Consider the following 26,330-nt stretch of genomic DNA (forward strand, 5'->3'; position numbering starts at 1 on the left):
AACAACCAGTTTGGTGGTATTGTGACGCGTAGTTTTCAGTTATTTATATAAAAGTAAGTCTCAGTCATCAGTATGCATTTGATGTAGCCATTCATACATAGATGTGTTTTTTTACTAACCCTGTGCAAGGCAGACACAGTTTGGAAAGATGAACCCTTCTTCTTGCTGCCTTTGCCACCCTTTCCACCGTCAGCTAATAAACCAATGTACAACTCATTAGATTGAATTAAAAGACACTGGCATAAACTGTTCAATCTTGAAGTTCCCAATAGGACAAATGTTAGAAAGCCTTTACATTCCCATTCAAGGTAGATCTTTTAGTTTATTCCTACCTGACTCTGATCCAGCGTAATTTACAAAGAGCAAAGATAGCAGTTTAAGATTGGACTTCTGGTAGAGTCCAACAACAGTCTCATTCAGAGGATCCTTGTTTTTCACCAGCCAGTTGTTGATATTATAGTCAACAGTTCCAGCGTAGTGCATCAGGGCAAAGTGGGCCTCTGGTCTCCCTTTGACAATTCTGGGCTTCTGGAAGTTACCAGACTTCCCGAGATGGTTGTCATAGAGCTTGGATTTAAAGGTGGCATCAGAGGCTTTGGGGAACATGCACTCCTCTTCAAGGATGGACATGATACCCATGGGCTGAAAGGACAGAAATTAGAATTGCTTTAATAGACCATTACAACAACAAAAAATTCACAAACGTGCACAAGTGCAAAATCTTACCTTTTCAATCAGGTCGATACAGGCCTGCAAATCCATGCCAAAATCGATGAAAGTCCATTCAATGCCCTCTTTCTTGTACTCTTCTTGCTCCAGCACAAACATGTGGTGGTTGAAAAACTGTTGCAGTTTTTCATTGGTGAAGTTGATGCACAGCTGCTCAAAGGTGTTGAACTGTAATAACATTGAAATTAATCCGAAATTAACTCATGAACATTTTAAGCACACATGGTAATAACGTGCATCGGATTCTGTTACAAACTTACATCAAAGATCTCAAATCCAGCAATGTCCAGTACTCCAATAAAGTACTGGCGGGGCTGCTTTGTGTCCAGGGATTGGTTTATCCTCACCACCATCCACAAAAACATCTTCTCATACACTGATTTAGCCAGTGCACCAATAGAAGAGTTCACCTAAAGGAAGTCCAACATTTAAAAATTACAGTAAATAACCCAAAATGTGCCTTATTGTCCACACATTGATAGTTTCCCTAGTTAGTACATTGAACTCTGAACTGTCATTCTTACCTGCTGGTCACTTTGTCCCTTGGTGACCCACTCATTTCCGACTTTGACTCTCGGGTGACAGAGACCTTTGATGAGGTCGGAGGTGTTCAGGCCCATCAGATATGCAATTTTGTCAGCATCTGAAAAAATGCAATGTAGGATCTCTCAATGAGCATCACCTAATCTCTTATAAACACATCAAATGCTGACATGTGACATATCCTGTTTCCTGGCTTCAGCGAGATTCTCTCACCTTCGGTGCCATCAGCCTCTGCCTGTTCTTCACGCTGCTTGTTCTTAAATTTCATATTTCCATGATGCATGATGGCACCAGTCAGCTTGTAAATGCCGTTCTTCTCTTCTTGATTAAATCCCAGCACATCAAAGGCTTCCTGAATGGGGAGATGGGTATTATATTTGTTGTGTCATTAACCTTTACAATTCTATCGGGATTTCTAGTTATGTGAAGAGATAACACAAATATTTTAGTAGCTTTAAAATAATATAGTTTGACATCTGACCTCAGACATTTAGTCCAATCTATACAAATAGTTTTTGCTCTCATCGAGGGAAACATTAACACTGGGTTACATAACATTTCACAATCTCATTACTAATCTAGATTTTCTGCCTTTTTTAAACCCCCATTAAAATGATACCAATACCAATAATGAAAGTTTATATTTCAGTAAACTCTTTGAAGTCTTGAATAGCAAAATGAATTCAATGGAACTGAACTTTTTCATGCTAGTGGCTTTTCCATAAATACATTTAGATCAGGGTTTCCGTTAGCCGGTAATTACCGGTTTTTAGCTGGTAAAATGTAATAACAACCGGTAAATTCAAAACCTGCCGGTCAAAATGTCCGATGCCCCGATCGATTGGCCGACGATCATTATCGGCCGATATTCACTCTTAATAGTTTGATCTGTGCTCTCTATAAAGTCCGATCAGGAGAGCTGGATCTGATGGCGAGAGATCAGATCAGATCAGCTGCTGCATAATCACCTGAAGCCCCGCCCACTGTTTAGCGCGCTGCATGAGAAACTGACGGGCTGTCAGGAGAGAGAGGGAGAGAGGAAAAGGGAGGATCCGTTTCTCCCGTGTTATTATTCAAAGTTAATTTAAACTTTTGAATAATGTACTTCATCTACTACAAGTAGTTTGTTTGAATGTGATAATTATGTTGTTTGTTGTTTGGAATCATTTATTGAAAAATGAATCTGAATTTTTCGATCTGTTACGATTATAATCTGAAGCAATATAAAAATGAGCCCCATTAACTGAGTTTTAAACATCAGGTCCTAGTACGGTAATTACCTGCTAACGGAAACTCTGCTTCACAATTCTTATTATTATTATTATTGAAACATGACCGGTAAGTTTCAAATGTGTGCGGTAAAATAAATTCTGTCCGGACGTTTGACCGGCGAGAAAAAATCCTAGCGGAAACCCTGGTTGGATCAATCTCTTCTTACATCAGTTGCCATCAGTTCGTCAGCATCATTGATGGATGCTACTGTCGTCTCTCCTTGGGAGATGAAGCCGTAGTCATAGGGGTTGTTGGTGATAAGCAGCATTTCTAAAAAGCAAAAGAGAGATGTTTGTTGTTGTATGTTAGGGATACAACAACCTTGGAACTTCTTGTTGTTAGTGGCCCAAAGCCCCTTTTTTTACTTACCAAGCAGCTCAGGCTTTTTCTGAGACAGAATCTGATAGAAGATGTGGTAATCCCTCTCAGCCTTAAGCTGATAGGTGACCCGGGACTTTTCCAGCAGATCTGTGAAGACATAAGAAGTGGGGAGGTGATCATTGGGAACATAGAAACGGACAAGATGAAAGTCTGGAGAAAACTCTGCTTACATGTCTCAATGTCAGCTGAGGCCAGCTTTCCACTGGCTGCAAAGTGAATTCTGATGAATTTACCCTAAAGTGTATGACAAAATGAAAATGTTACAATGTTATAGACTCAAAGTAGTATTTATTTATAGACAGATACTTACAAATCTGGAGGAGTTGTCATTCCTGATGGTCTTTGCGTTACCAAAGGCCTCTAAAGCAGGGTTAGCCTGAATGATTTGATCCTCCAGAGAACCCTAGGGGAATACAGGTACGCAAATTGTATTAACAACACAAAGAGAAAAGTATGCAATATGCAGTTAAAAGATTTCAGCATTTTCACCTTTTTGTCACTGCCTGCATCCTTCTTCCCGCCTGCAGCTGCAATGCTGGCAAAGTACTGGATGACTCTCTTGGTATTGACAGTTTTCCCAGCACCGGATTCTCCACTGAAGTTACAAATGATATTGTTTTATAAATTGACAAATGTGAAACACACAGTACCCCATGTGCAACTAGACAGGTTTTTAAATTTATGAACAAACATTAGTTACGATCAGTAAATAAGTAAATCCTTTTCAACATGTTGTTTTATTACAGTACTCTATAGCTAACAGTGGCAATAGACTAGAGTAGTGGCCAGCATAAGCATTTGCTTCTAACTGAGTGACATATTTACACTGTAAAAAACAATCAATAATTGCCATTAAATCTATTATTCAGTGTTTATTCATTGTATATTCATGTATTCTTATACACTGCACTAACATGCACAATTGTCTTTACCACTTAAAATATATAGTACTGGGTCTACATGGAGCATAAATGCTGAAACTCACAAAACCAACAAATAACATTCCTTGAAGAGCCAATTAATGCCACCTGCTGTAATTCTAACAGCATCATATAATTCTCAATTGCAGCATAACAAAGTAATGAAGAGATAACTCACGTGATGAGAATTGACTGATTTTCCCTGTCTGGAAAATAGAAGAAAGGATCACTTAAAGAATACTAGGATTCCTAAGCGTTTTTATGATTAGCTTTTTATTAACATATGATAACTGAAAGTGAATTACCTGACAGCATGTACTGGTAGGCATTGTCAGAGATGGAGAAGATATGAGGAGGAGCTTCAGCCCTCTTCTTTCCTCTGTAGGCAACAACCACATCTTGGTTGTAGACTGGCAGCCCCTTGTAGGGGTTGACAGTCACACAGAAGAGACCAGAGTAGGTCTGTCGTATAAGGGGAATGACAAAATATAGTTATTTCAGATGCTGAGATGTCTTAATAACGAAGGAAAGTTACAGTTTAGGCATTTGTCTTACGTAAATCATCCATGCTGCATAACGCTCTTTGAGGTTAAACAGCACAGCGGGCTCATGGAGGAAGGTGAACATCGCCATGTCTTCAATTTTATCAAACTTTGGCGGGTTCTGAGGGTGTACATCGCACTCCTTCACTGTGACAGTCTGAAATGGAGATAGTCAGTATTAATACATTGTTATAACTCAAACAAGAGCTTTTTGTGTGTATAGGAAGGAAAACAGCAAGCCACTGTGCATCAGAGTCTCTGATTTCCACTGTTTCTCTGCCATGTATGACTAAAGGAAAATTAGACCTGATTTCATATTTGTCTTAGTTAGGAAACCAGTTGCAGCAAGGGCAGCTGTAACTGCCAGCTTACTGACCTTCCCTTTTGCAGTCTCAGCAGTGACTTTGTCTCCATCACGGCTGATGATGGAAGCCTTCACATATTCCTCATCAGGATCTGTAACAAAGCACTCCTTCTTCATGTCAAAGGCACGGGTCTGGGCCTCCAGGCGCTCCCGGTCTGACTTCCTCAGGTACGGGGCTGCTGCCCCAAAGTCTCTCATGACAGAGTCACCCATTGTTCACCTTGTCTATAGAAAAAAAGAAAGCATATGCTTATAAACAGTCCAATTTGAATTAGTTAATTAATCCTACATTGGTGTTCTACTTCGTTCAAATCAAACACATTTGAGACGTTCAGATGCTCTTACCTTACCAATCCCTATTGATGCCACGGAGGTGTAATGGTCCTGAGGAAATGAACAATGGAAACGGATGAGAAAAGTCTGCAGTCCACACTAACAAAGGTAATGCTTTAGAGTCAAAGTGTAGTCAGTGATTTCAGAACGCTTGTCTCTGCACCTTACCTTGAGATAGAATGGTGACCTATTGGGCGTTTTACCATGGGCTCTTTATAAACAAAGCCTGTCTGCCATATATGGAGGAGCGTTCAGGGTGCAGGAATGTTATTGTGTCTGCGTAGGGTTGGGAGTTCATAGAGGGAGGGGTTAATGAGTTCCCGAGTGCAATATAGAAATCAGCAGGTCCTAGTCTTATCAGTGATGGGGTCTGCATGCTGACGTAGCCATATTAGGAGCTCCATGCACTCCAGTGATTAATCATAGGTGCCTTCAAGCAGCCAGGGACGGCAACTCAATCTTTAAATAGACACAGGGAGGAATTATTTTCTCTTCATCTGTTAAGTTTGCTTCTGTTACAGGAACAATACATGTTGTACTGAGCAGAAGCATCCTCACCTCAAACCGGCAGGACTGAACATTTGAAATATGTGTAAAAGTTTATGATTAAATAGATGTGTTCATATCGATGGTGAGGTGTTCAACTTAAGGATGTCAAATAATGTACATTCAAATGTTACTTTCAGTATTTATTGCCACTGTCTTTTTTTGTTTAAAAAATGTACAATGTGGACAAACAACTAACAGACAACAATATTACAGTTACATAAATTCTAGCAAACACATAAAAAAAAGGATTAAATGAAAAGCATGCAGGTGAAGGACACAATTAAATAAATCATTAAAAACTGTAACAATGAGTGAGTTAAAAAAGTTTATGGTATATATTATGTGTATTTTGTTTTCCATATTTGTGATACAGTAAGAATATACAAATCATTTCATTGTTATTCTATAAAGGCTTACATTAGAGAAGATAAAGTGTTAAATGATTAATGATTTATAAATTGGGAAATAATTAAGTATACTTCACGCATACTGCATCTGGGAACAACAATAAGAAAACTAAAAGATTGTTTACATTCTTTGCATGATATACAACAATCCAGAGTATTTTCTTCAATGTAGACTCCTGGTCTTGTTGTGTAAACACAAAGGAAGACGCAGAACATCTCTGGGGAGATATTCAAGAGAAGTATGTTATGTATGGGTCTCAATTACCCAGAAGGCTTAAGTGGAGTCGCAGTGAGCCATTGGTAGCATATTGTGTTTATTTATCATAGAATGGACTTTACTGTAAGATAAATCAGATACCAAATGGTTGGGTCTAAATTAAGAACATGGGTCTGTGGGATTATTCAGGCGGCAAGTCCTGGGCGACACAAACAAGGGAATGCCACAGGTGACATTCTTGAGAATTACTGAAAGGCAGAAATGATGACACACAATAGAGAGCTATGTCAGCATTACATGCTCCGATGAGACACCAAGGTCACTGTGGAAGCCTTCTCCCATTATCAGACAGCAGCTAACGAAAGCTGGCCCCTCATTTACAGACCTGTTGACATGGCATTGTGTCTTTGAGGACAAAGATAGCTGCGTGAAATTCCTCTGTAGCACAGAGCCCTAATCGAGGAAAACAGCCTTCAGTTGGAGCAGATGATAGCCCCACGCTGGGTATTGTCTCACAAATATAATGGGAGTGACAGGTCTATTCCACAGCCCATAACTTTTAATGTTCCTTTTAAATGCCCCTCCTATAGGGGGTCTGAGCCTAAGCTTCAGTTTTACATCAGCAGACTAACTTTAAGATAGTATTCTAATATCTACTCCGTTAACAATATGCTTCTCCAAAAGTAGATATAAACCTTCCTACTGCCCACCCTTAGCTGCTGTTTGACAAGCCCAGTGACTCCTAAACACATTTTAATTTACATTTGATTCCCCTTATCCAAAAAGACTTTTAAAACAAACCACAACATTCATTGTAATTAAATATAACAACCACATTGCACAGCCCATCACTAGCACCAGTAATCACAGCCGCTTCAGAGGTTAAGAGATAAAAGGAGGGTCAACAGCTGGTGACAAGTGCTGAGATTATTTCCATTCTGATAGCTGTTTCGACAGCTGGCGTCAGGGGGCCAAATGGAAGTGAGAGATTCCATGCCCCTGCTAAAGACCAAGTGAAGATAACACTGACCTCACAGGTCAAACTTTTATTAATGAACGGGAACATGTTTCAAATGCTTTGTTTATCACAACCAATTAACATTGTCACCACATGTATCCATTAAATACAAACAAGGGAAGGACATAAAGAGAGCCTCAAGCCACATGTCTCTTCGTTCTGTGCTCCCGAAGGAAAGTATTTTAAAAGCCTGATTTAACTAGAAAGCTTTCTTCTATTTTACCCGTGACTTCATTGCTATTTCATAGTTTTTTAGGTATTTTATCTCTTTGTAACCGTAAAGCAACTGTAAAAGTATTTCATAAATAAAGTGTGTAACTATCATTATTGTTTTAGTCACTATCTTGTTTTGATTTAGTTTTTGGATCCCAATTAAAATAGCACTTAGTTATTATTTATATTTGATCACATAATGCTCATTCCGTTTTCTGTTGTTTGAGCTTTCTGTAAATGACCAATTTTGCTTTTATAAACAGCCGCTGATGCTGTTGCTTCTGCTGGAAAAGCAAACGACAATATAAAACAGGGGGATTTCCCCCGGAGGGACCTGAGTCAGACCGGTGTGTAAAATATTTTATAAACTGGCTCTAAACTAAATCCCTTTTGGGTTAGAAGGGTCAGTGGTAGTAGCAGACTACTATGCTTTCCACATCTCAGATAGGACCATTAACATCATTAAGCATGTTGGAGATGGTCTAATTATAGAGGCAGTACACTTTTTCCATCTTTGGCCAGTCCCCTCACTCATGTGAGCATGGTCTCAGATGTCCTGTTACTCATGCCGATAATCCTCAACACACTGTGCTGCATGTGGTGAGCCTCTTCAACATAGGTGTGAATAAGCTTCCATTAGCTGATGGATACCTGCTTGTTCACTCAGGGAGTTGAGGACCTGACATGTAATAAGAGAAGAGACAGGACTCCCTGAATTTCACACGACGGGTGTCTGGGGCCTGCCTCTCCTCCCTCCTTCTGCCCAAATGATTATTGAGCTTCCAGCATCAGCAGCAATGACTGAGACCTGCAGCAGCACCGAGGCAAAGCTCTGAACAGACAGGTAACCATAGCACTCTTAGTACAGGGAAAACATCATTATAGTTGGTTGTGATTTGCTGTTGTCTGTTTCATTATGTGATCTACATATGTTATTGGTGCTTCTTTGAAATCCTCTCTAGCCCTTTGGAGGTATTTGCCGAGCAGCTGCCAGTAATTATTCATGGTATGATGGAAAGTCTGAGTATGAGCATTGGTTCATTGTTGACCTTGAGGCCCAGACTGGGATTTCTTTTACTCTATTTTAAGAAAAGGATTTGATTTATCTCTCTCTCTCTCTCTCTCTCTCTTCTAGCAATCACTACAACTCAACGTCCCTCTTTTTAGGACATCTGCCACTACACTGCATTTGGTCCCAAGAGTTTTCCTGCTTTGGCCTAATTCTGTTCTTCCTGATTCATGATTCCTTTACTGACGCCTATCAGTTTCTTTGTAAATGTAGTAGACTAATGTATTTCATCCCAAATTGTAAAATGTATTATTCAAAATATAGGCACTCTTACTTTTTTTTTGCGAGTGACCAGTCTAGGGGCGGGGTGGTGCAGTGGGCTGTGCGTTTGATCATCAGATCAAGGGGGGCATTGGGGCCACTGCGTCAGGCCGTTGTGTCCTTGGGCGCTTCACCTGAATTTGCTCCTGTGGGTATTGTCCACAGTACATGACCATTACATGTGTAATGTGTATTTGTAAGGAGCGCTTTGAGAGTCATTGAAAAAGCGCTATAATAAATATAAGGATTATTATTATTATTTCTGATTGATTTAAGTTTCCTTAAACACAGTATTCCTAATACATTGTGTCGTGAACAAACACTTTCTTAAGAATGGAAGAACACAACGGCGTTAACATTTTTGATGAGATTTTATTAAGCATTACAGGTTGTGATAGCAAAGGGAATCAATACAATGGAGTAGTAAGGCCTCTATTGGGAAAAAATCCCAATCTGAGATTTCCAATATTAAGTCATAATATTTTGAAAATAAAGTCTCAATATGATAGGTTGCTATGAATGATATTATGCGTATAGTTGCTATTCAATTTCATGTGCATACTTTAATCTTTTTGAACAGTCCAAAGGCCACTGAAGCCCTCAGTTATTCTGACTGGTTCCTTCCCTATGCTAGTATCTTCCTACTCACAAGGCTTTCCATTGAAATCCTAAGGGAAGTGTGTGTATAGCTGCACTTTATCAGTTGGTGAAGATTTATGTGTCAATGTGTTTTCCAACTGTTTTGTTGAACTGTGTTCCTTCCACATGAAATTACAACTACATTTGTGTCATAATACAACTTGAAATATAATGACTTTATTCTAATTAGAATGCATGTTTTTAGTTGCAATACAATGCCCTTTTTTCTCTAAATATTACAACTTTATTCTTGAAATCTTACAATTTTCTCCCATGTCGGCCTTATACTCTGTTCTACAGCACACAGCGGGCTAAGGGATTTCTGCAGGCTCCAAAGCTTCACTCTTCCTCAAACACTTTCTGTTGCAGCCCAGGAATTTGGAAAAAAAGAAAAAGAGAAAGCTGTTAAGACTGCAGATAAGCAATGCTTTAATGCCATAAAGCAATGTATTCATTAACAGACAAATGTACACTAAAGCACACTTGTACTAATACTCAAAAAGCAGAGCAGCATGTTAAATTAGCCAGCAGAGGGCAGCAGGTGTCAGGGTCAGATGCTGAGCACCTGCTGCAGAGTGCATGGTTCAAACCTTGGGGCCCACATCACGGCTCTTGGCACGCAGCTTGTTGACCTGAGTCTCAGCAATGTCAGCTCTCTCTTCAGCCTCATCCAGCTCGTGCTGCTGCTTCCGGAACTTACCGAGGTGAACATTAGCCTGTTCCTCCTGTTGAGGATTGGTACAAATAGAAATAGTTACCTATTGACAGGGGGGAAAAGCCAAATGAAAACCACACTTCACACATTGGCAGACTTACAGCATCCTCAGTAGTTCTCTTGTAAGATTTAACCTTCAACTGCAGCTTATCTACCAGGTCTTGGAGTCGGGCAATATTCTTGCGGTCTTCCTCACTCTGTGGAAATACAAGCACATTTCCTTCCAATACATTTCAACCACACAGAAAGATTATTAAAGCTAGTTACGTCACAAACCTGATAGGTAAGTTCCTTCATACGGCGTTCGTATTTACGGATGCCTTTCACAGCTTCGGTGCTTTTCTTTTGCTCCAGTTCCACCTCATTCTCCAGCTCCTTCACCTGCTCAAGGACAGTGTTTTTTCAATAAATGTTCTCATAACCTCTTCAACATCACTATATAACACTAATGACTAATCAAAAGAAATACTAACCCTGGCCTCGAGCTTCTGGATCTGCTTCTTGCCCCCCTTCATAGCGATCTGTTCGGCTTCATCCAGACGGTGCTGCAGGTCTTTGATGGTTTGCTCCATGTTCTTCTTCATGCGCTCCAGGTGAGAGCTGGTGTCCTGCTCTTTCTTCAGCTCCTCTGCCATCATGGCAGCATCAGTGATGGCTTTCTTAGCCTTTTCCTCAGCATTTCTGCACTCCTGCACTGCTTCCTCCACTTCAGTCTGAAGCTGGGATGTGTCAGCCTCCAGCTTCTTCTTGTGATTTATCAGGCTAGTGTTCTATTTGTATACAACCAAAGCAATTTCATTAAACAATGCACCATAGAGCAACATTTTTTATAATGAAACAAATTCATTGTCAGATGTCTGCCATACCTGTGAGTGCAGTAGCTGCACACGTTCGCTAACATCCAGCAGCTCTTGCTCAGCAAGTTTGCGTCCTCTTTCAGTTTGCTCCAGAGCTGATCTGAGCTCTTCCACTTCAGCCTGAAGCAGGTTGTTGCGTCTCTCAACAATGGCATTGTTCTCCTTAAGCTCTTCATTGGACCGAAGAGAGTCATCAAGCTGGAGCTGGGCGTCCTGTAGAATGATCAGATTCTCCGGTTACAAAGATACCAAAGTAATGATGCCAATTACAATAAAGGTATTTCCCCCTTTTCACCTTCAGATGTGCATGGACAGATTTAAGCTGTTTCTGAGCCTCAGCCGCCTGCCTGTTTGCCTGGCTCAGCTGGATCTCCATCTCATTCAGGTCTCCCTCCATCTTCTTCTTCAAACGGAGAGCCTCGTTCCTGCTGCGAGTCTCCGCGTCAAGAGAGCTCTGCAGGGTGTCAATGGTCCTCTGCAGGTTCCTCTTGGACTGCTCCATCTCCTCGTCTTTCTCAGCTAGTTTACGCTCCATGTCTGCCTTAATCTGGTTGAACTCAAGTTGGGCTCTTAGAATCTTTCCCTCCTCATGCTCAAGAGACCCCTAAGATGGAAATCAGGAATGTATTTAAAAAGAAAATGTCTACTATAACTTTGAAACTCAAATGATAAATGTATCAGAAAAAGCTTTGACATTGAAGTGTTACCTCTGCTTCCTCGAGGGCAGACTGAATCTCACTCTTTTCTTGCTCCAGCTGCTTGCGGGCTTTCTCCAACTCATGAATGCTTTTTGCTCCCTCTCCAATTTGCTCAGTGAGGTCAGACATCTCCTCTGTGTATGAGAGTCATGAGAGTTCACTTTGTGGCACCTGAAATATGTATGATATGCCATTTTTGACACCTTAATATATATTACCCTGAAGATTCTTGTTCTCTCTCTTCATGGTATCCAGATGATCCAGTGACTCCTCATATGAATTCTTCAGTTTGAAGAGCTCAGTGCTCAAAGACCTGGCTTCCTTCTGAGAGCTCTCCAGCTCACACTGAGACTCTTCATACTTCTGTTTCCACTCAGACAGGACCTAGACATTGAGATCATCATTTCACGTCTAAATCACCACTTCAAACTTTGAACAGCAAACTGTGCATTGGTTGAGTATACCATTTTCACTTTGAAAACCAGGTTTTTAATGATAAAAAATGCTGATGTACTTTGTCAAAGTTTCTTTGCTTCTTGTCCAGAGCGGCAGCAGCAGCATTAGACCTCTCCACATCCACCATGAGATCTTCAATCTCATTCTGCAGCCTGTGTTTGGTCTTCTCCAGAGAGGAACACTTAGCATTCACTGCTTCAACGGCCTCCTCAGCATCCTGCAGACGCTGAGCCAGCTTTTTCCTGAAAAAGATAACAAGTCTTATCCAATGATTGCTTAAGTGTCTCTTTATTTTAGAGACATGTTATGGCTTTGTTTAAGCACATTAAATAAAGGAGGTAGTGATGTGAAACCACATGCCACGCAGGCGCCCGGCTTTATTCAAACTGGAGACATTGCAATTCAAATATATAAAACAACATACACAATATTAGGGCAAGCTGACTCTGCCTCCTGTAGCTTTCAAACTAACAACATTTTTTGAATGAATGAATTACATTTCTCATCAAGCTGTAGTTACTAGCTTCAATTGTAATCAACTTGTGGCAATTTGTTGACATTACTTTTAGTGACACGAGTGTTTGTTGTTACTCACTTGGCCTCCTCCAGTTCCTCAGTCTTTTGGATGGCATCAGTTTCGTACTTAGCTCTCCACTGAGCCACCTCGGAGTTGGCCTTGGACATGCCACGCTGCAATTCAGACTTGGCCTCCTGCTCCTCCTCATACTGCTCCCTGAGCAGATCACAGTCATGACGAGCAGACTGCACTGCATGGGCTAAAGCAGTCTTTGCCTGAATAAATAATGATAATGTTGGTATTCCTCTTCCACATGGAAAAATATTTGAAATATACAGATACTGTAAATTAATACGTTTTGCCGTTTTCATACTTTTACTTCCTCTTCTAGTTGTCTTTTTATGTCTTCAAGTTGTTGAGTGTAGCAATTTTTTCCTCTGGTCAGCTGAGAAACAAGAGATTCTTTCTCTTCCAGCTGTCTTGAAAACTCACCTAAAGAGGCCAAAGTTCGGTTTTTGAATTAGATTGTTTTACATCAAACATTTTTTAATTTTTTTTTATTGAAACGTGTTAAACTGACCATTCTCAGCTAGAAGCTTGGCTCTCTGAGTGGTGAAGTCATTAATAGATCTCTGGTATTCATCACACTTGCTCCTGTATTCATTCATTTGATCTTCCAAAGTTCTGCAGGTCTTTTCCAAGGTAATCTTCAAAAGAAATAGTTCACAAGCAATGTTGATTACTTCTCAGAATGAAACATCTCTAGACACATTTATTCACTATATTGCATTCCCAACTTAGAGGGAATAATAATATTAAGAACAACTCAATATAATTTGAGATACTATGTGCACTGTTAACTGATGCTGCATCTCCTTAGGCTATTGCATTGTCACCATTCCTTACCAGTTATCAGTCAGTTCCATCAGTGTGGAAATGTACCTTGAACATCTTCATGCGCACATACCTTTGACTTGGCTATGTGTTCCATATTGGAGACCACATCATCCAGCTCCATTCTGAGCTCACTCTTCTCCTTCTCCAGTTTCTGCTTGACTCTCTGCAGGTTGTCTATCTGCTCTCCCAGATCAGCCACACTGTCAGCTTGTTTCTTCCTGAGTGTGGCAGCAGTGGCTTCATGCTGCAGAGTAGCCTCTTCAAGGTCTCTGCGGAGTTTCTGTAGCTCAGCCTCTCTCTTCTTGTTCATCTCAATCTGGGCAGATGTTGCTCCACCAGCTTCCTCCAGCCTCTCACTGATCTCCTCCAGCTCTCTGGCCAACTCGGCTCTCTGCTTTTCCACCTTAGCTCGAGCAGCTCGCTCTGCTTCAAGCTCTTCCTCAAGCTCCTCTACACGAGCCTAGTGTCAGAACAACATATTTTAAATGTGAGTTATAATTTCCTAAATTTTAATTAAGTTCCTTTAGTACAATGTTGTACCTGCAGCTCCTTCAGCTTTTTCTGGAGTTGAATGATGATTGCTTGATCATCTTCAATTTTCCCGTTCAGCTGGCTGATCTCAAAGTCTTTCCTGCAACATTTTGTTTATTTGTTACAAGATTATTGGAACATTTAAAACTGGCTACACAGTATTAAGTGACCGTAGTGAATGAACAATGTCATGCTGAATGTGTACTTTTTCAGGTGCTCCTCCAGTTGTATCTTGTCATTTTCTAAATCCATTAAAGTCTCCAGGGTCAACTTTAAGTCTCCCTCCAGCTTTCTCTTAGCTCTCTCAAGGTCCATTCGAATCTTCTTCTCTTGCTCAAGAGATCCCTCGAGCTTAATACAAATAGGTTTGTTTACAACAGTCGTGAATTCATCATTTTGAAATACTTACATCATATACACTTTTGATAATAATGCTTACATCATCCACTTGCTGCTCCAGCTTAGTCTTGGCCTTGGTCAGAGTGTTGACTTTGTCTTCTTCACTCTGAAGATCATCCAGTGTTTGCTGATGAGATTCCTGTAGGGCTTTCTTTTCTTTGGTCAACTTGGCAATGATTTCATCCTGACCAGCCATCTCTTCCACCAGGTTCTTTACCTATTAATTCATGAAAACATAAGTTACTAGAGGCCTGATCAAGTACTGATCCAAAAAATGTTTAAGATAAGTTTCATACCTTGTTCTCTGTGGCATGCTTTTCCTTCTCCACCTTAGCCAGAGTTAACTCTAAGTCATCAATGTCTTTCTTCAGCTCAGAGCACTCATCCTCCAGCTTCCTCTTCTTAGCAGTCATTTCAGCATTCATCTCCTCCTCATCCTCCAGCCTTTCCGTGAGCTCTTTGGCTTTTGCCTCAAGCTGGATCTTGCTCTTGATCAGCCCCTCACATCTTTCTTCTGCATCACAGAGATTATCTTGCTCCTATGAAACATCTCACTTCATTAGCACATACATTAATGAAAGGACATTTTCAAAAAATACATTGCATTTGAGATAGCATTCTCACTGTTTGAACTTGGAGCTGCAGGTCGTTCTGCTCTTGAAGCAGAGAAACCATTTTCTCCTCCAGTTCCTTTCTGCGAGCTTCAGATTTTGCAAAGGCCTCTTTCAGCTTCAGGAATTCTTCCTTCATGTTGGCCATTTCCTTTTCTGATTCAGCCGATCTCAACAGGGGTTTGATCTTGAAGAACAGCTTCATCCAGGGCCAATTCTTGACCCCCATGAATGAACGGACATTCCATTGGATCACCAATAATGCTTCTCTAAAATATGTGTTGAATAAAATGAAAGGCTATTAATCAACCAACAATAACCTTTGAATTGTTACCGATGTCATCAGCTGTAAACATAAGATACCTGCGTTCCACAATCTTCTGATACTCAATACGAGACAAGAGGCCACGGGATCTGGCTTGAATAGCAGTGATGATTTTGGAGAGCCGCTCGTCTCTCATCTCCTCAAGCAGACCCAGCAAACCAGCCTTGAAGAACACCTAATAACAACAATGAGTATTTTACTGTTGTGCTACCTTCTTCATCTCCTACCGATTGTTTATTCTCGTTAATATCAGAAAACTTCAGATGATACCTTTGTGTGTCCAAACTTGTACTGATTGTGGTCAATATCCAGAGACCCAAGAAGTTTCTCAGCTCCCTTCCTGCTGTCGATGAACTGGCCGTCAGGAATGGCAGCGGCATTCAAGATGCGATATCTGAAAAATAAAATATTTGTAAAAATCTTAATCTCTTAATAATATTCTGGACTTCTGCTTCTAATTTTAAAGGGCCGGGCTTGAGTCTGATAATACCTCTGTTTGAAATCTCCATACAGGATCCTGTTGGGAAAGCCCTTCCTGCAGATCCTGATGCCTTCCAGCACACCGTTACAGCGCAGCTGGTGCATCACCAGAGGGTTCTCCATGGCCCCAGGAGTCTTGGTCTCATTGGGGATGATGCAGCGTACAAAGTGAGGGTGAGTGGACCTCAAGTTGGTCATCAGCTTGTTCAGGTTTTCCTATTAATGTGATGAATCACATATTTATAGCTGGCTGTTAAGATATTCAGAACCATACAAAATATAATATCCTAGGATAAAAACATTCATAGAAAATACCCTGTGAAGTGCGGACACAGTCTGAAACGATGCACCCTTCTTCTTTCTCTTCTCTTTTTTGCCTTCCTGCTCCTCACCTGCAACTGTTAAGAAAAATAAATGTTAAAATGTAACCTTTTAGCTAGACAAGAAAGGGTGTCATTTCCAAACAAGATATTCATGCCAGGGTACCTGGATCAGCTCCAGCATAATTAATAAACAGGACGGATAACAGCTTGAGATTGGACTTCTGGTAGAATCCAACAACAGTCTCATTCAGAGGATCCTTGTTTTTCACCAGCCAGTTGTTGATATTATAGTCAACAGTTCCAGCGTAGTGCATCAGGCCAAAGTGGGCCTCTGGTCTCCCTTTGATAACTCTGGGCTTCTGGAAGTTACCAGACTTCCCGAGATGGTTGTCATAGAGCTTGGATTTAAAGGTAATATCAGAGGCTTTGGGGAACATGCACTCCTCTTCAAGGATGGACATGATACCCATGGGCTGAAAGGAGAAAAATGTAAATTGTTTCAAAAGACTTGCTTTTTGTTGATTCAAGAAAATGTAATAATCCACTCTCTTACCTTTTCAATCAGGTCGATACAGGCCTGCAAATCCATTCCAAAATCGATGAAAGTCCATTCAATGCCCTCTTTCTTGTACTCTTCTTGCTCCAGCACAAACATGTGGTGGTTGAAAAACTGTTGCAGTTTTTCATTGGTGAAGTTGATGCACAGCTGCTCAAAGGTGTTCAACTGTAAAGAAGAAACAGGTCAGACTTTCTATCCATTTTATATTGGGAACGAGTTGGTCTAATCAGATAACTCACATCAAAGATCTCAAATCCAGCAATGTCCAGTACACCAATAAAGTACTGGCGAGGCTGTCTGGTCTCCAGTGACTGGTTGATTCTTATCACCATCCACAGGAACATCTTTTCATAAACGGCCTTTGATAGAGCTCCAACAGCGTAGGTCACCTTTGGAATAGGCAACATACATTTGAAATGTAGCATGCAACCTTTATCCGTTGCAGAAGTAGCCATATGGAAAACATAATGTGCTCCTTTAATAGTTTTAGAACAGTTTTTTTGTTCTTACTTGAGCAACACTTTGTCCCTTTGTGACCCACTCATTTCCGACTTTGACTCTCGGGTGACAGAGACTTTTGATGAGGTCGGAAGTGTTCAGGCCCATCAGATATGCGACTTTGTCAGCATCTGAAGAAAGAAGTGAAGGTTATAAAACGGAGGTCAGTTACAAAGGACAGTGTTAGTCTTGGTTGGTTAAGAGCTAACATGCTTCTCTCACCTTCAGTGCCATCAGCCTCTGCCTGCTCCTCTCGCTGCTTGGTCTTGAACTTCATATTTCCATGATGCATGATGGCACCAGTCAGCTTGTACACAGAGTTCTTTTCCTCTTGAGTAAAGCCCAATACATCAAAGGCACTCTGTGGAGTAGTACGTAATATCTTCTTTAGCTTTGATTTAAAATGATACCTTCTAAAAGAACAATAAATACTGTTTTGATAACTTTCTAAAGTTGTTAAGTCCTGTCTGAGTATTTTACATTATGCAGTGTTTTGGTGTCTGAGAAGTCTTTAAACACATTGATCTGTTAATCCAACTAGATTTCCTAGATTGTAATTAATTGTATCAACGGTATCATTATGGTTAGAGTTTGACGTCAAATTTTAAAACCGAGGAATGATTATCAGCCTCACATCTGTTGCCTCCAGTTCATCTGCATCAACAATAGAGGCCACTGTGGTTTCCCCCTGAGAGATGAACGGGTAGTCATAGGGATTATTTGTAATCAACAGCATCTCTGGAGGACAAAGAGAGAGGGTGAGACAAGGTCAGACAGATGCAATCAAAGTGCCTTCATTTGGTCTTGGTTTGGTAGTCAACCACCACTGAGAAACAAAGGAACCCCAGCACTAACCCAGAAGTTCAGGCTTCTTGTTGGACAGAATCTGGTAGAAGATGTGGTAATCTCTCTCAGCCTTGAGCTGGAAGACCACGCGAGATTTCTCCAGAAGGTCTGAGAAGGGACAAATACAGGAGAGAATATATGGCCATGTGTAAAATCAACTTTATTATTGTTATAAATTATTTATTAAATAATGTTTTCTGCATCACTGTTTAACATATAAGGGTGTTTGTCCTTACATGTTTCAATATCAGCAGAGGCCAACTTTCCCCTGGTATCAAAATGAATTCGAATGAATTTACCCTGAAAGAAAAACATTTGTCCTTTTTAACTACATGATTGCGTTTTCAAGTGAACTGAATACAAAGTAATCACAATTTATTCACACGGGGATTAGATACTTACAAATCTGGAAGAATTGTCATTCCTGATGGTCTTGGCATTACCAAAGGCCTCCAGAGCAGGGTTAGCCTGGATGATTTGATCCTCCAGAGAACCCTGTCAAAGAGGAACATTGTGTGGGCTCATTTTTGTTTAAAGCTACACAAAGAGACTTTAGCAACCTCTGGCTGCAGTTATTACAAAGTTTGAAGACATTTTAAGTTTACAATTTATATAGTAGCTGTCGAAAGTGGAAATCATGACAGGATTGTTTGTGAATTTGTAAGATACTATAAACCGATAATTTAATCAAGCAAGGTAGCAAAATCTATTCAATGTCAGTTCAGACGGCTAAGTTATGGGAGTTAAACTTATCTTTTTCTTTAATGATTTAATCTGTAGTTTCAATCAGAACCTCTCTGGCAACTCACACATTTGACAGAGTTATTATTATTTATTATTATTTACCTTGTCTTTGGCATTGGGGTCTTTCTTTATGCCTCCAGATGCAATACTTGCAAAATACTGGATGACTCTCTTTGTGTTGACAGTCTTTCCTGCACCAGATTCTCCACTGTAATTGCAAACTCAAAAATCAATACCTAATGGCATCATATAATAAGATGATATTGCACAGCATATAGTGTCATTTTTGATAATCAGATAAAACACAATACATACGTGATCAAAATAGACTGGTTTTCCCGGTCTAAAAAAACAAGTGTGCAGAAAGTGCAATATTGTAAGTATTAAGATTCAGCATAATAACATCCAACAAAAATTACCGAAGCATTATTGGTCATTTGTACCTGACAGCATGTACTGGTAGCCATTGTCAGAGATGGAGAAGATATGAGGAGGAGCTTCAGCCCTCTTCTTTCCTCTGTAGGCAACAACCACCTCTTGGTTGTAGACTGGCAGCCCCTTGTAGGGGTTGACAGTCACGCAGAAGAGACCAGAGTAGGTCTGTGAGATACAGAAACATTTTATTGTTTTACCAAATACTACTTGTAAATTGAACTTTTTTATGTTTATGATATATTGAAGATTCCAAGTTTTGGACAAACTGTAACCTTGGATTCATATAATACAAATATTTCGTATTGAATTCTTAATAGAGAACTAATTCATACATTTCTATGTAAAGGTGTATTTGATAACCTGGATAACATTCAGCCACTAGATGGCACACTCCACCTCACCCTTACATTTTGTTCACTATCAAAGCATTTGGTTGCTATTTTGATTCAAAATCAACATATGTAATGGACAGTGAAGATTACCATTCAGGTTTCAAAGAAAGCTTTATTTAGCTTAGCAGATAAGAAGAAGAGTGACTGCCTCTGATATAATTGTCAGCCTTTAAAACTATTTCAGCTGAGTCCAAAGAGCAAAAACAATATTCACCGTGGTCTTCCTCCTTTTTTCACTGAGCATTTTGGATTGGAACAGGAGTAAAGCCAGGCCAATACTGTTGAATTATTCATTTGGTTTTGTTCACACTAAGAGGCCACTACCAAGATAACAGAGATCACATCTGCCTTCTTAGCAACAGCATTTAATGAAACAACATTTTAAATTGAGGTAAACAGAAAATTCCTTTGGAACCCCTCAAAATTAAAAAGGAATTCACCTCCATAAGTTGTCCATAAGGAAAATCCATACTTGTGGTCTGTAACTTTTCAAAAGCTCAGTCGATATATTTTTGTATTTGTCTACATCAAAATGTTCTCAATACTACTTTTCAGAGTAGGTGCAAAATGATAGCTGAAAACGTTTTTTTTAGAGTGTAAACTTGGTGCACGGTACGGCTCATTAACAAATCGTATGTATTGTATTGTCGGCTACTCACGTAGATCATCCATGCTGCATAACGCTCTTTGAGATTAAACAACACAGCTGGTTCGTGGAGGAAGGTCAGCATGGCCATGTCCTCGATCTTGTCAAACTTTGGAGGATTCTGTTGCATGATGTCGACATCTTTGATAACGACAGTCTGAGAAAATAAATTGTTTTGTGAGACAATTTATTTTTTGTTTATGCTGCCGGCTCATTTTGTTAACCTCCATGTGCTGCCTTATCATTGTCAACATTGCATGTGAAACATTACAAAGCATGCCACGCATTGTTAGTGACAGATGGCAGCAATACACCGTCTCATCACACACTTCACCCAAGAGACAAATCATTCATATTTGTTATCGCCACTGGATATACAAGTGGTCTGGTCAATTCATAATAATGAAATATAACAAATACTGTGTTAGAGTCATTCCTCACACTATTGTTACACATTTTGACATATAAAGGTTAGACTTATAGGTTAATTGTTTTTAAATCATTGCAACTATGATAAGAAAACCATATGTATTGGTAATAATTTTAAAACTAAATGTCTGAATTGTTATGTAAACACTGACCTTCCCATTCACCGTCTCTACAGTGACTTTGCTTCCTTCTCTGCTGGTGATGGTTGCCTTCACAAACTCTTCCACTGCATCCGGGACGAAGCATTCCCTCTTTATGTCGAAGGGACGCGTGGAAGCCTCCATACGCTCCTTGTCCGACTTCCTTAGGTACGAGGCAGCCGGCCCAAACACAGCCATCTGAGCATCCCCCATGGCTGCTCTGCTTTACAAACATGTAGAGAGGATACAAGGTTTTACACGTCTGTATCACATATTTCAGCCTTTAATACTCATTATCATGCATTGCCAAGTAAGCATTAGTAAAGGCAATTGTACCTGTGATTTCAACTCAGATGACAGATAAACTCAAGACTGGTATGGGTAAATCTGAAATAGACAGAGAAAAAAATAAATGAGACATTTTAAAGATTTTGTAAAAAAAAGGAATTACAGTAGTTTAGCATCAGTATTTGTAAAAGTAACAGGTCTCTTTTTTTACTTAAAAGAGTATTTTGCATCATTAGAATAACGGAGTTCAAAAGATTAAAAGCATGTAAAAAGCAAAAAGTGGTATCTCATTACCTCGTTTTTGAGAAATGAGACCATATCTAAAACATTTACATGTTGTTTAAACTTCAGAATAATACAGCATGAATACAGAATCGATCCTGTGATGCAGACTTACCAAAGCCAGATGCTGAGGAAGCCTCTTCTAGACCAGTGAGGAAGGCAGGGATGAAATATATAACCCCAGATAATCCTGCCTTACGGGGCCAAGGGCATCACCCTGACCTATTCACTACCAAAAAAAAACAAGTATCTCAACAGGTTAGCTTCCAAACACTCCCCTTTACCCACTCACTCACACATTGTGGTAATCGCAATCACTTTCATCACTTACGACAGTGCTCTCTAATGGGTCTCTTGATGTCTGGTTGCCCTTTCTACTCACATCCAAAAAATTTGATTTTTCGGGAGTAGTGCCAGGGACTTTATCCTGCATAACTGGTCTGGGGCTCACCCAAGCATTGCCTCACTATCTATAATTCCACCACACTTTCCTTCAGTCATCTCTTGTCCTACATTCTTTTTACAAGTAAGGACTGGTCATGAATAGATACCAGGTTCTATTTATTGCCTGTAAAAAAAAAAAAAAAAAATCTCTGTCATTGATATCAAATTCAAATGTCATTTTCAATGTATAAGCTAATCTATTTCAGCACACTTAAAGCAACATGTGGTTAAAGTGCCTTGAACACTTCGGTAAGGGTTGGAGCAAATTATTTGTCTGACACATCAAATGATAAACAGAAAAATTATCAAGGCCATCCAAAAAGAACAAGTTACCAAGAAGAAGGATATATTCAAAATCATTTTTAAATGTGTGGCTAAGTCATTAAAAAGATCTTTGCGTCCACAATTGTATACAGAGCAACCTCTCTGTGTTATCTTTCTCAACTTCTGAAGTGACTTGTTAAAGTAAAACAAAAAGTGAGGGTCTGGCTGAGGCCCTAACTGAACAGTCTTGACCTGTATATCACTAAACCCAGAGTTAAATCTTAAAACCTGCTAGTGGAAAAAACCACCCAGTGGAGGAGTCAGGCATGTATGGCTTGGCTTTAACCAGCCTGTGCTGTGGGAAGCACTAACCCAAAAAGATGGGATTGCAAAATGAAATTCACCTGTTAAGTCATGGTCTGTTTGAGAACTCTTGAGTATCTGTCGTTGGTAATTCTTACTGTTGTTTGCAATGTCAATAATGTAATACTTTGCAAGCTACACCACACCAAGTGTCCACTCTGTCACCAGGGGCTAATTGGCTATTACTCCTCCATTAATATTAGGTAATCATCACCTTGTATTATAAGATACTTATCACTGCCAGGTTATAGGTCTATTGTTTAGAGTCAAGGCCGGTCAAGCTGTGGTCGGCATCCTGTCAGCAGCCACTACAGACACTCAAGAGACAGCTCTGCCATGATATCTTGAATGCTTTGAGCCAATGAAATAAAGCTTACACAGATGGACATGCTTCAAAGAAAACAATACTCCCTTTAGGGATGAAAACAGAAATGTGTCAAACAATGTGCAATGTGTTTTACAGTAAAAACAAAAATGGAGAATCCCAGTCCGTCTCTTTTCAACACGGCCACATTCCCCTTTCCCGAAACTTTTTATTACCATTTTACATCCATCCACCAGATGTTTCTGACTTTCCCTTCCTTCTCCATCACCTTCCCCCTGTCTTTGTCCTAAGAATTTACAAAACATGAATGTGAATCATGTGTGGTAACTTCTGTGCTTCCTGGAAAAAGCAGATTAAACTAAAGAAGAGTAGCCAGTAGATGATATGTAGTTAACGCTAATATTTTTTAAGTGAACATTGCTGCATTTATTGTAAAGTTCAGTTCAAATAAAAGGTCCCATTCCACTTCTAGACAGTGAGTTATCGTTCCATATAACTCTTGTCTCTCCATTGTTCGCTTATGATTATGGTATTAGGCTGTGTGCGGTTTATTAATAACTGTGGGTGGGGTGGATATAAGAAAATGCTTTTGTTTTATAGATGCCTGACCCCATTCTCTTCTCTGCATGACTGACCACACAAACAGAGTGGGAGCCAGTTTACCAGCCACACCATCAGGGGTATTTTCAGCCTGATAGCAGCAGGGGAGATAAGGCTTCACTTTTACTAGCGTTGAGTTTAACCATGCACAGAAGACACAGTCATGAGGAATAAATAAACACTCCGGTGAGACAAAGACCTTAAACCGAAGTGTTGTTCCAGTTTATTCTCTCAGTCATTATATGGCAGCTATATTTCAGACACAACCAATTTTGTTGTGATACTGAAAATGTGTAAACTATAGCTTTTGTCTACAGGTTTAAATCATCCTTGGAGTAAATGTCATTGATATTGCATTATTTAAAGCTGTGATGGATGTGATTGTTTCCATACTGTACATACATCCCTCACTCTGTGATTGATGAATTTGTCAATAAAAAAAACTTCCGATATTTGTCTTTTATGTAGGAATGAACCCAGAGCCTCCATCTATGGCCTTCCGTTTTGGAAAATGTTCAGCAGCTGGGCAGGGGAGAGCAGAACAACAGGCAGCTGTTTGTATTCTCAGTCAGTGGAGGATCAGAGGTGTGATCCTACAGCTTACAGACCCTCTGGAGTCCTGGACGCCACACGGACACCAGGCCCATTCATGGATCGGCACTGGGAGTTACACGGGGAGTATGTGGTGTAATATCATCCTTGACTTAACTAATACCAAACAAACAACTAAGAGTGCCAAAAAAGGAACAATAGTTGAAGGATCCAATTTAAACAGCTGTCTAGAAGAGTTGCTTGCAGGGAAGGGGTAAGTAACCCTACAGTGAACAGACTTTAACACGAATAAATATATATCTATAGATATATATCTATAGATATATATATATAGATATATATATAATGTTCCTTTAATGGTATGAAAATGTGTTTTTGTTTCATATTAAAACATCTTAAATAAAATCTGCTCCCTGTTCCTTATTGCAAAATCTATGAATGTGCAAATGTTGTTCATGTCAAAGTTTTGACTGCCAATATATTTAGCCTTTTTTGTAACAAGAAACTGACTTTTTTTACATACTCTCAAGGTATTTTATGAAATATTGCTATGATGGTTTTAAAGGGCATACTTTACTAGTTTTTTTACTTTTTTAAGACATACTATGTTCTATATACTATTGATTTGACTAGAGAATTTGGGATATTTCTGATTAATATCAGTACTGCTTTTTTGAAAAAATACAATGGTGTGACAAATTATCCTCAGACTTTTTCGACATGTTGTTTTTCCTGATATTTTTGACATTAATGAAATGTATTGTTATCTAATATTAATCAAATTGTTTTTTTGTTCGCAATTAAATAGTCTTAAATAAACATCTCCTCCTTCTCCAACATTAAAACATCTATTAATCTTTCTGATATTTTGGACATAATATAATATGTCGTTTTCTGATTTGTTCGTCATACGTCAATTATTCCTCTTTTTTTTGTTACATACTAAACTGTGTTTTTTATTCAAATATTTTCCACCTATGTGTTTTTTTTTGTAATATTTTCGAAATACGAAACGGTAGTTTTTCGTATTTTCTTCGACATGCTATAATATATCGTTTATTCTGATATTTTCGAACATACTATTCATTTTTTCTACAAACTATGTCGCTTTTTCTGATATTTTCCACATACTGTGTCGTTTTTCCTCATATGTCGTTTTACCTCATATGTTAGACGCACTATACTACGTTGTTTTTCCTCATAATTTAGACATAGTATACTCAGTCGTTTTGTAACATTTTCGAAATTCCATACTATGTCGTTTATTCTGATATTTCGACATAGTATACTATGTTGTTTATTCTGATATTTTCAACTTAATATACTATGTAGTTTATTATGATGTTTTTGTCACTATGTCTTTTTTTCTGATATATATATATTTTTTTAAAGAATATTTTTATTGCAGAAATGTATTGTACCAACCGCATTGGTATAACAAAGCAATCATATTTTCAATTTTCATTAACAACAGAACAGCGGATTCAGAACATACTAGTACAATTAGGCAGTTGGCGATTTTAAAACACATCCATGGGTGAGATAACAAGAAATGCAATATTCATGCTAGAAACAAGAGGGCAGTCCAAGAGAGCACATCAGGAAAAAGAAAAAATGTCCATAGCAAATTGAAGAAAAAAAACAAGATAAAAGTTACAGGATTAACATTATTGATCATTCATCCCACACCTTCATCCTCACCCAGACCTCTTAAGTGTCTCATCACTGGAGCCCAGGCCTTATCAAACACTCTCCCCCTTCCTGCATTCTTGAATCTAAGTTTCTCCATGAGGATCTCACCCAACTCCCTCAGCCACATCTCGAACGAAGGCACAGCATCAGACTTCCATAACCTAAAAATAAGTTTTTTAGCCAAAACAGTACCCAAAAACACCGGCCATTCGTCCCTGCCATAGTTCAGATCAGTGTCACTCGTGGACCCCAGAATGCTTAAATTGCTTGTCAAATGCTTTTGAATAAAAATCAAATACAGAAGTCCAGAATGAGTGGAGGTTGGGGCATGTCCAGAATTGGTGTGTAAGGGTGCCAGGTTGATTTTTAAATTTGTTACATAATGCTGATACGCTGGAATACATCTTGTTTACTTTAACTTTTGAGTAGTGCAACCTATGTACAACTTTAAATTGTATCAGATTTAATCTAACATTTATTGAGCACCGGTGAATATTCCTAAAACATGTTTCCCAACATTCCTTAGTGATCGGCATACCCAATTCTGTCTCCCACTCAGTTCTAT

The 26,330-nt window shown here is 39.3% G+C and overlaps 1 protein-coding gene and 1 pseudogene across 2 annotated transcripts in view; both read right to left on the reverse strand.

The window, feature by feature from the left end:
- Positions 1–5,263, reverse strand: part of LOC307019920 (myosin-6-like) — a 13,680-nt pseudogene extending 8,417 nt beyond the window's left edge. The window contains exons 1-17 of the transcript XR_013810574.1: positions 5,253–5,263; positions 5,097–5,135; positions 4,764–4,976; positions 4,401–4,544; positions 4,151–4,307; positions 4,024–4,051; positions 3,415–3,520; positions 3,236–3,328; positions 3,096–3,159; positions 2,914–3,012; positions 2,711–2,814; positions 1,486–1,624; positions 1,254–1,372; positions 990–1,139; positions 727–897; positions 333–642; positions 120–193 (exon numbers count right to left, since the gene is read on the reverse strand). The product of XR_013810574.1 is annotated as a myosin-6-like (transcript). The remainder of the gene's footprint in view (positions 1–119; positions 194–332; positions 643–726; positions 898–989; positions 1,140–1,253; positions 1,373–1,485; positions 1,625–2,710; positions 2,815–2,913; positions 3,013–3,095; positions 3,160–3,235; positions 3,329–3,414; positions 3,521–4,023; positions 4,052–4,150; positions 4,308–4,400; positions 4,545–4,763; positions 4,977–5,096; positions 5,136–5,252) is intronic.
- Positions 5,264–9,170: 3,907 nt separating this feature from the next.
- On the reverse strand, positions 9,171–21,322 carry LOC307018932 (myosin-7-like). Its single transcript, XM_079649441.1, has 38 exons — positions 21,292–21,322; positions 20,968–21,175; positions 20,400–20,543; positions 19,357–19,513; positions 19,229–19,256; positions 19,016–19,121; positions 18,572–18,664; positions 18,406–18,469; positions 18,179–18,277; positions 17,958–18,061; positions 17,546–17,684; positions 17,336–17,454; positions 17,065–17,214; positions 16,820–16,990; positions 16,430–16,739; positions 16,259–16,341; positions 15,954–16,159; positions 15,734–15,857; positions 15,502–15,638; positions 15,152–15,407; positions 14,824–15,066; positions 14,568–14,744; positions 14,334–14,479; positions 14,138–14,228; positions 13,668–14,057; positions 13,281–13,407; positions 13,074–13,192; positions 12,779–12,975; positions 12,242–12,425; positions 11,946–12,111; positions 11,737–11,861; positions 11,325–11,633; positions 11,039–11,242; positions 10,646–10,942; positions 10,449–10,553; positions 10,274–10,369; positions 10,048–10,182; positions 9,171–9,817 (listed from the first exon to the last, which is right to left on the reverse strand). The coding sequence occupies exons 2-38, from the start codon at positions 21,166–21,168 to the stop codon at positions 9,797–9,799; spliced, it is 5,823 nt and encodes a 1,940-aa protein (XP_079505567.1). The 5' UTR covers positions 21,169–21,175; positions 21,292–21,322; the 3' UTR covers positions 9,171–9,796.
- Positions 21,323–26,330: the final 5,008 nt, after the last annotated feature.

This window comes from Notothenia rossii (assembly GCF_949606895.1).
Source record: "Notothenia rossii genome assembly, chromosome: 9".
NCBI lineage: Eukaryota > Metazoa > Chordata > Actinopteri > Perciformes > Nototheniidae > Notothenia > Notothenia rossii.